We start from the raw sequence: 10,530 nt of genomic DNA, 5'->3' as shown, positions 1-10,530 counted from the left end.
TGCAATTACACTTTTTTTCATTTACTTATGTCTATTAAATGGTGCTCACTATTTCTAATTATTAAAACAGAATATGTCTTCTGTTATCTTTTTGACATTATCATTGTACTGCAACTATTTTACACCTGTTACAACAACATTCATTGTGTGCTGAATTACAAAAGTTCATTTGTGCAGATTTCAAGTGGTCCTGTAGTTGCTTTAAAACTACTGTATGTACACGCCTGAGTTGTCGGCACCAGCCTGAGTTGTCGGCACCAGCATGACAAACCTTTCTCTGCTCCATGTGTTTGTATAGACACAACTGAGCTGAGACACAGCTGAGACAGTGAACACAAGAGGGCGATGCACTTGTATGTTTATCACCTTGTAGCTGATGAGTCTGATTCTGACCCCAGTAAGGTTTGATCTCTGGCGACCCCTAGTGAATTAGTTTATGTATTACAATTAAAAGTCCTCCACCTCTACAAGAATTACTTAGTAGTACTTCATTGAATCATGTTACACCAATTAGGGAGATATCTATACTCAGAATGGATTATCCCCAAATTCTTATTTCAGATGTTTTATATCTCAAAGATTTACTCTGTGAATATACCTTTAATTCATTTGTTGTCATTTAAAGGGATTTCACTTTCAGATTTTCTCTGACACTGGCATTATTATGACATTATAGGACTGTTGCGTGTAGAAATGTACCATTGCAGTTGATTGATGTGGAATGTGGAAAAAAGATACATCTGGAGATGAGATGATTAATTGAGCTTTTTTGTTTGTGAAATATTGAACATGAATAGGCACTTATAGCTTGAGCCTTTAGCTAAATGTAAGATAGTGCAGTGGATTTTTCACCATAAGCCGTTGCCTTGAAGTACAAAACATACAATTTAATATTGTATGAAATTATGAAATTATTATTATTATTAAATTATTATTATTATTATAATTAAGTATTTCCTGTTGCACATTTTGGTCCTATTGCATTAATAAACACATCTTTCCACTAATTCTTCATAAATGTATAAACTACAAGTCTCATTTAATTCCACCAGAAACTCACTGAGTGGTTCCAGCAGGAATTTATACTGCTTATGTTAATCAACTGGAAACCATAAGTAGAAACCAGTATAGATATAGGATTTTTACCTACTACTCAAAGTCATAAAGTAATGTATTTAATAATGTAAACCACAAACATGTCACTGACAGAGTTGACTGCGGGCCCTGACAGCAGCAGTCTCCTCCCCCTGAAGGGGATGTGAAGAGGAGCACCCTCCGGTCTGTCTGACATACAGGAAGAAGTTGAATAAGTCCTAAACTACTGCGTTTTCTTAAATAACGTCATCAGTTGTTGAACTTTCGCTGTTGTACTTCCCTTGACTCTGAAATGTAAAGAGTTGGAAGGATGAATTTTAGCACTACTGCTAAACTGGATCCGCTGTGTTAACTCGTGGATTGCTGCACTCTTCACCAAGAGACGTGTTTAGACGATCTTAAATGGGAGAACAGGACTAACCAACTAACTGAGCGAAAAAAATGTCCGAGCACAGATCTAGTTTTCTTCACATTGGAGACATTGTGTCTCTGTACGCGGAAGGCTCGGTGAATGGCTTCATCAGTACTTTGGGGTAAGTTGATCTTGCCTGCCTCTCACTTTCTGCGAGCTGGGGAGCCCCATGAGAAGTAATCCTCCTAAATATGCTCTTTCACTTTACAGCTGGCAACACCTTTGCACCTCTCTCGTCTTTAGAGCTCTTTAATCTGCTCAAGTCAAAAAGTTAAAGTTATGTGTTGTGGTCAGGGCCTGTCAGCGCGCAAAACGCTCTCAGGAAATTTCTGCACGTTTACGCAAATGTAACAGGAATGCAAAGCAGCGTGCTCAACCAGGTAGACAAGTGCTGGTGCTGCTTTCAGATAGATTATTTTTTTCCAATGATCTTCAGTGGAGGGCTCGGGGACCCAGAGAGGGACGGTGTCGACCCACCTTCAAAAGCATAATAAGAGAGGACAGTCACTCAATTTGTATTTATTTGAAGTTAGCACGAGAGTATCAGATTTCATGTAAACTAACAAAACAGATCTTAAAACCTCTACTAAACAATATCTGTAAATAAATTCACATAATCTGCATTCTGTAAAGATTAGAAATTGAGAAGAAATATTTTCTCAGTTGGAGTATTTGAAATATTTTTAAAGTGTTCTTGCAAGCTCCCCTCTCTAGTAACATTCAGATTTTGAAGAACTTTGTTTAGACTTTCCTGCTTGACTTCGTCCCCACCTGTTTCTAAAAGCAGTAACCCCTCTTATCAATCTGATTCATTTAAAAATAGAAAAGAAATAGCAGCAAGATTTTTATTCATTTTAACTTGGCACTTTGCTGACGATTTGAATAAATCAAGTCAAAGCAGACCATGGCACATTGTAAGTGGTCATTAATACACATTTGAACCGCTGCAATTTTAGAGGTTATCAGAACCATCATTACATTGTGTCATTCTCCACACGCAAGTGCAAATAAAAGCCACACACAGTTTGTTTTTATGAAAACCGAAAGCTTCAGTGTAAGGTTAAATGCTTTGGTGGTTCCGGGTGCACTCTGGCCTCTCAGCCTGCAAAATGAGCTTGGAACGACACTGGCTCTGAGGAATGAGACTGCCACACCCACATCTCCCTTTTATTCACCCTCAGATTCTCACTCACTTTCACTCTTTTTTTTCTTTCTCCCTAGCATTCTTTCTTCAAATAGTAACCTCACAACAGCTTGCACATTTTGACAAGAACGCCTCTTTCCATCCATTTTGCTGTGAAGAAGCACAATAAAGCATGCTTGTACCTTATCTTACAAAATTGTTGCATGACATGTTGTTCTCTCCCTCATTATAGTGCAAACAGCAACCTCTTTTCTTCAAAGCTCCTTTTGACTGCAAAGGTTCAGCACACATTAAGCATTTAAATGCAATAGTGCCGGGCAGCTATTGTTCCAAGCTCCCCTTGTTCTGAAGCAAAGCAGTAAAGCTCTTATCAGCCATACAATACAATGTATTAAACTACTAAGTATTTTATTATGGGGTTGGTCTGGCCAGAGCTCACCAAGACCCAGAGACAGCAGATGGTTCTAACATAAAGACCCTGCGGGGTCCTCTTTGGAGGTCTGTAAGCTTAGAACAACTTAGTTGCTGTTTGCTTTACATACCATTAAATATACACCTGTGTACACATCTTATGTTGCAGACTTTCAAAAATCAGAATGACCTTTGTGTTTCTTTAAAGGTCATTTGACTTATCTAGAGCCACACATGAAATTGACCTCTGGCCTAGTCTACGAGCCTACGAGCATTTTATTTGATTATTATTATTTGGCTCATTTCAGACATTGACATACACATTTCCATGGTATTAATACCCTTTAATGCACAGATAAGATAGAATAATATTTAAAAACAATGCTGGAAACATTATTTAAGTTGTGCTATATGTTTTTTTTTTCTATCCAAGTATACATTTTATTAGAAACTGTGTGACACGATGACATTACTTTGCAGCTTTTCTAGCAGGTTCAAACCTGCACTAACAGATCTTGATTAAAAACTCTTTACCACTTATGCAATTTCCTTACAGATGAGTCATTTTTTGGATTTTCTCATAAAGCACTTAACAAAATGACTCTCAAACCTGTTTCTGTGCATTACATTTTGTTGTTCTGTGTTGTTTTCCTAAGTCCACTCAACACAAGCAAAAAGGGCTAAAATTAGCTTTTCGTGAGTCCCGCCTGCCACATTTAGCATGCGTTCATGTTTAACTTGCTAACAGTGAAAGCACTTGATCTGGCTGTGAGTGTTAACCTCTGTTTGAACTGTACCTTGGCTCTCTGGGGACTTTAGAGTTACTTATTTATGAGCACATGGGACTCTTCCAGAGGGCCTTCCTGTTTAACCATTAAGCACTAGATTCTGCTTCCTGTTGGCCTCCATTGTTTCTCATTTAGATGTAATCCTGATACACAGTTGGAGGGAAAAATATGCCTGTGGTGGATTGACAGTGATGAGCCGCTGTGGCATTAATAGGAAATGGCAGAGTTAATTTCAGCATGGCTGCCAGGGTTGTATGAATTGGAGGAATTGTGCTTTGCATTATGTTTCTCCTCAGTGGACACAATGAATGGACGTGCTTGTCCACCCTGACCTTTGGTAAGAATGGGATAAAGGGATGAGACTTGCGTGCAATCACAGCTGGCGTATAATTAGTCATGCAGGTTACAGTTGTAGAATGTATCTGGCATCCCTCTGAATGTAAAACTTTATAAAACCTACAAAACACTCAAAACATTGCAGGCACGGGGACCTTTGTCCTCACCAAACTGGTTTTACCCCCATGAAACCAGTTTGCACAGATAAAAGCTTTTCACAAATACAGAACTGTCCATAAAAACTCAAATTATCCGGAGGGCCTGTGTGTGTATGTGAACAAAAATAGCCAATTTTTTTCTCCTGCAAGACTCTTAGTATTTTTTCTGCAACAAATCAGAGTGGGCTGATGTGAGAACGCAGCAGGATATTCTACGGAGAATTCAGCCCGAGCCCAGTTAGAGCAGAAGTGACGTTTTTATAATACTTCACGGTGCATAGATTGTCTGCATGCGACCACTACGTTATCCGTGCGCGTAATTAAACGGCTTCATTACGTTTTCTGCTTCCTGCCTTCAGTGTACTCTTGCATCAAATTATCCCACCTTTCTCAGATGTGGTGCATTCAGTTTAAACCTTGTCTTGACTTAACTAAATCGACTCCCTTAAGGAGGATTACATTTTGCTCCATGACCAAATAAAGTCTTAAATCAAACCTTTAGGACACGTGTCATTTCAGATTAATGGATTATTTAGCATGTTTAAAACAACACCAACCAGATGAACACAGAATGGACTGCCAGAACGATATTCAGTTGTTTCACTTCTATACAGTATGTGTATATATATTTACTTGTTTCTTGTAGACCGTAAATCCCATTGCTGTAGGCCAGAGTCACAAACTAAGCAATTTAAAGTTGTTGGTATTCTGTACATGTACCCAGTCTTGTTTTTCCGTAATGTTTGACCTGCTTTTACATCTTCGATTACCCTAAATAAAACTCTGTCATTCCAGCTTCGATGAGAACATTCACCATTCTTTTTCCTATTGTTTACAGCTAGCAAGGGCGGCTGAAATAAATCTTGTTAGCCTCGAACGAGGATACCTTATTCTAGGGGCAAACCTAATTGTGGTTTGAGTAACATCAAAGGAACAGATCAGTGACAAGAAAAACTTAATTTCTTCAGATATAAGTCATATTTACCCACTAAGATCTCTGATGGGATGTGATAGATTAATACACGGTTAGATTCCATGTGAAGCTCTTTCAGTACAGGCCTGTCAATTTCAACTCTTGTGAGCAGCAGCTTTTATTATACCATTATCTGTCATGGGCTTCATAAAACCATCAAATGTTAGTAAAATGTGAAGATTTCACTGACCTGCTGTGCATCACCCTAACATCTCTGGTGTGTAAAACAGACAGAAACTAGCTAATAAAAAGACCTGGGTGTGAAACAAGACAGTTATTTTCTAGACGACACTATTTGTTTGCCCTCTAATCAACTCAGCACAGAAACCACATGCTTCCTCTGGCAACAGCAGCAGCAGCAGCAGCCTGTATATGCTCGAGGTACCTTACATAAGACTTTACAGAGAATTTCAACCTGAAATGACCGATGAAGCATACCCCTAAAAGATTCATCCTACATTTGAACTACCATGATTTCTATTTTTTAATGGTGATTTAAAATTGGAATCTAACAGATTTAGAGTTTTTAAGAATGATTGCGGTTTGATCATAGTGGTGAAAAACTGCAAAGATTCCTTATTTGTTGTCAAGGTCTGGATTTGTGTTTGAATGAAAATTCATTCTATTTATTTGCTCTGAAAAGTACGCTCTGATTTAAATGTATAAAAGTACTCTTGTGGTTGATTTTATTTTATTTTTATTTTTTTTGAGAAACTAAATACGATACATCTTATATTCTCCTTGGAGAAATTTGTCTTGGATTAAAAGTGGTGCCAGTGTTCAGTTGCTTTCACTGGAATAAATCAATAAAAATCATATAAAGACACATCCACACATAAACAAAAAGGCACACACCAATACAAAACAGCACCAGACATATTGCACTAGATCTGCAAAAAACACAGCATGAGATATAAATTAACAAAAGAAAGAAAATATAAAAAGCATGGACACCATGATGCTGTTGCACAACACACACAGCCTTACAAAACATTATTACGATTTTTTCTCAACGTGGAAACAGAAGAGTTTACATCGGTATCGTCAGATTTGAGTATGTGAGATAGGTCAGACAACACTGTCTGAGAACAGGCTGCTCATATATATCGGCTGGATGTTGTCAGTCCTCCCAATCACCTTCATTCAGTCTGCAACAGACTCAAGCTGAGATTTTAGCTGAACGGAGAGCTCACCGTACCACACTGATATATCCTATCTAAGCAGGATCTTATGGTCAACACTAAACACCTTGAGCCTACAATCTTTGCTGTAAACGAGAACACAAATTGTCAACATGAGTTTTCCAGCTGAACAGGTTATCCAGGTGTATACAAATATACAAATAACATGAAATAATATGAGACCATCTGCTCTGCTCGGATGGTTTGCTACATGTAATGCAGACAGTGCTGAGAGTTTTTGTAAGTTGCTGCTGTATGGAGTCAGAGTGCGCTCTACTGCAGAAAGTTTATGGTGACACTAAATCTAAATAAGCCAAATAAATATATGGATCAAAACAAATATGAAACAGCCACGGCTGACAGACCCATATTGTCCTGATTTATATAGAAAATGCTTTTTATAGATCCATTATCACTCTGCATTTTGTAAAAGCATCTGATAAGTGGATGACTGTTATCACAGTTTTATCGAGCTTGATACAAAACAGGATCCAGACTGAGCAGATCTCCCACCCTGCTGGACGTTAGAGATGAAATCAGCATTAGCTAGCTCTATCCAAAAAAAAATAAATCAAAAAGTAAAAGGAGACGGATATAATTAAACACACTTGTTATGTTGCCAGCTCATCCCTGAAGCCACAGGTGGCTGATCAACGGGAGAGGAAGCACTCTTTTGAACGGTTTATTTACAGACCAGCTTTAGTATGTGACACTGCATTGCTTATTTGGATATGAGAATGATACCACAGTTACACCGCACCACAGTTGTGCTATGCAAATGCTTGTTTGTAAGGTGAGCAATTTAGCCACCAAGAGAACACTGCAAGGTCAGGTGAGCTCCAACCACTGTGTTTATGATGTAAATCTCTTCTCTGCAGGCTCGTGGATGACCGGTGTGTGGTCCAGCCTGATGCAGGAGACCTGGCAAACCCTCCGAAAAAGTTCAGAGGTGTGTAGAAATATGCTAGTCCCATTGGTTCAAGGTAAAACACAGGAAAAACAAACGTTGTTCACTGTCAAGGCTGACCAGCTCATTTGCGTTGAATGTTTAGTGACACAACATTGAAGCCTTTACGTGCTTAGGGGGCTCTACAGGGATCTGTTGTGAAAATAACCATTAACCCATAAAAATACAATTTCACCACATTAAAACCCTCGAGTGGTTTCTGCCGCGCAAAGAGTGACTCCTGTGTGCCTGAATGCTTCTTCTCCTCTCCAGACTGCCTCTTCAAGGTGTGTCCCATGAACAGATACTCGGCTCAGAAACAGTTCTGGAAAGCAAAACAAGGAAAACAGGGAAATAACAACACACAGGGAGAACTGTTTAAAAAGTTACAGGTAAGCCTTTTTTTGTTTTTTTTTGTTAATTTTGATTAGCATATTATAGCTTTAATAAGTTTGTGTTTTATTACCCAGCATGCAGCAGAGCTGGAGCAGAAGCAGAATGAGTCAGAGAACAAGAAGCTCCTTGGAGAAGTTGTCAAATACAGCAACGTCATCCAGGTACAGCACCGTCTCTTCAGCAAACAGATGCAGCGCCAGATTGTCTCCGGTCCAGAGACTTGTTTTTATTATCTTGTTGACAAAGCTTGTGTTACTGTCATCCAATCCCCGATGCCTCGAGCCAATTTTGGAGAAGTGCACACCGATTGCCTTGGTCTTGATTTAGACGATGAGTTCCAAAAAGAAATAAGCAAGCAACCAAAGAACCCTTTTTCTCTACCAAAAAAATGATTTTCAATAATTAAAACAGTCTACTTAGAAGTATGAGACGTGTCATTTGGTATGTAAAAAAAAAGACATTTCCCAGCATTTCAAAGAGAACAAAATTAGCTCTTGGATTATTTGGTCATTTATATACCTTAAGGTGTCAGAGCTGTTTGTGCTCTGGGTAGAAGTTATTGTCTTTTTACAGTATGCTATGAGAAGTTTCACATATGTGTCTGAATACTTCCACCTTGCAGCTCTCGCAGTATCTAAACACATTGCACTGACTGTTTTGTCCCAGCTCCTGCACATAAAGAGTAATAAGTATCTGACGGTGAACAAGCGTCTCCCTGCTCTGCTGGAGAAGAACGCCATGCGAGTTTCCTTGGACCCAGCTGGGAACGAGGGCTCCTGGTTCTACATCCAGCCCTTCTGGAAGCTCCGCAGCGAAGGAGATAATGTGAGTTTTCGTTTTAATTGAACAAACACACATTTCACCAAACACACATTACAGTACAACAGCTTCATTTTCTTTTACAACTCCAGCAGATGTCATTTGGCGTGCGAGCTGACTTTTTCATCCTGTCAGTTCATTGTTTGTCCTGTTTCAGTAACATTTCTGATTTTGTCCTTCCCCTTTGGCTTTAGCATCCTATGGTTAAAGGTATTGCTCTTGATTGTGCATGGTGTTTGTGCTGTATTAGTCAGACCCTAAGTATCATTTTAAAAGCATGGATGCATTGGCCTTTCACTGCATGTAGGTTTACAGGCTGAACTGAGTCTGTCGGTTGTGACTTTGCATCTCCGCTGCTTCTTAATATTAAAAAAAAGTCTGAAAATATTTCAATCTTGCATTGGAATATATGTTTTGAAGCATCCACATTTGAAGCCATAGTGTGTTTAAGAGTCTGCCATAGTCTGAGAATAGGTTAGAAAGCATGCAAAGTATCAAAAGCAGGTAGTGTATGTTTCATTCACATCTCTGTATGTTGCATTCAATGCACAAACACCACGGCCTGAACAAACGTGTGTTCATGAGCGGCTCGACCCAACTCTTTTTTTTTTTGTAAACGAAGATGTGTGGGATCCCCTTGCATGGTCACACTGCTCCTTTCTGTTTGATCTAGTTAAACACTGCTGAAAGTTTACCAACCTGTGTGTCCTTCTGGGATTTGACTGTCTCTTACTGGGTTCCAGGTGGTGGTCGGAGACAAGGTGGTGCTGATGCCAGTGAACGCAGGGCAGCCTCTTCATGCCAGTAACATCGAGTTACTCGACAACCTTGGCTGCAAGGAGGTGGGAACAGCTCATATGTGGTTATTTTATTAAAAATAAGACACGTCGCTCATCTTCTGGTTGTGTTTATCTAAAAAAATTGTTTTAATAGGCATCGTATTTAACAGAACAATATGTTATACATAAACTGTGTTTGTAACTTAAAAACCACAAAAAATGTTGTTTAAAAGTGACTTGTGTGTGATTAAAAAAAAAATCCCCTTCATCTCTGCAGGTTAATGCTGTTAACTGTAACACCAGCTGGAAGGTCACCTTGTTCATGAAGTTTAGCGACTACAGGGAGGATGTACTAAAGGGGGTATGATGATTTAGCGACCATAGAGCTATTTCTTTGTGCTTCTGTAGCTAGACGCTTGACGCGAGGAGCAAACGGCATGCCGTTGTCGTACAGCAGTCTCATGTTGTCTTCTTGACTTCTGTCAGGGAGATGTGGTGAGGCTGTTTCACGCTGAGCAGGAGAAGTTTCTGACTGGTGACGAGTACAAAAAGCAGCAGCACGTCTTTCTCAGGACCACACTGCGACAGTCTGCCACCTCCGCCACCAGCTCCAAGGCCCTCTGGGAAATTGAGGTGAAACACAAAAAGCAAAGAGGTTTATTTCTCTATAATAGCTGCAGAACGTTAGATTTTTCATTAAATGTTTTATTTGATCTTGGCTATAATCAATTGATGCAGAAATCTCTGGATTTAATCCCAGCTCGTGAGAGACCATTGTGTCTGTTGATGTCATTTATGCTTATTTATATTAGTTGTTTTAATGTAGGGCAGATTTTAAATTAACATTACATTAGATTAGATTAACTACATTAACAATCTGCCAATTAGCATTCTAATTAGTACCATACCTTATTAATCATCATTAAGCGCCTGTGAGAACCTAACACACTGTTAGCTAAGAGTTTACCCTCAGTACCCTCCTAATGGCTGCTCTTTGATATTAAGTTAGCAAATTGTTGTACATGAACTAGGATCTTAATATACAGTTGCTTACTTCTACCGTATAAGAGCCTTATTAAACAAAAACATATT

At 39.0% G+C, this 10,530-nt stretch overlaps 1 protein-coding gene across 1 annotated transcript in view; it reads left to right on the top strand.

Moving 5' to 3' along the window:
- The first annotated feature begins 1,216 nt into the window (after positions 1-1,216).
- Positions 1,217-10,530, top strand: part of itpr2 (inositol 1,4,5-trisphosphate receptor, type 2) — a 54,954-nt gene continuing 45,640 nt past the window's right edge. Inside the window, exons 1-8 of the mRNA XM_079345174.1 lie at positions 1,217-1,628; positions 7,377-7,447; positions 7,718-7,836; positions 7,915-8,001; positions 8,507-8,665; positions 9,403-9,501; positions 9,716-9,799; positions 9,925-10,071. Coding sequence (XP_079201300.1) covers positions 1,537-1,628; positions 7,377-7,447; positions 7,718-7,836; positions 7,915-8,001; positions 8,507-8,665; positions 9,403-9,501; positions 9,716-9,799; positions 9,925-10,071 — 858 coding nt within the window. The 5' untranslated portion in view covers positions 1,217-1,536. The remainder of the gene's footprint in view (positions 1,629-7,376; positions 7,448-7,717; positions 7,837-7,914; positions 8,002-8,506; positions 8,666-9,402; positions 9,502-9,715; positions 9,800-9,924; positions 10,072-10,530) is intronic.

This window comes from Symphodus melops (genome assembly GCF_947650265.1).
Source record: "Symphodus melops genome assembly, chromosome: 6".
NCBI lineage: Eukaryota > Metazoa > Chordata > Actinopteri > Labriformes > Labridae > Symphodus > Symphodus melops.
This window is presented reverse-complemented; position numbering and strand designations above follow the sequence as displayed.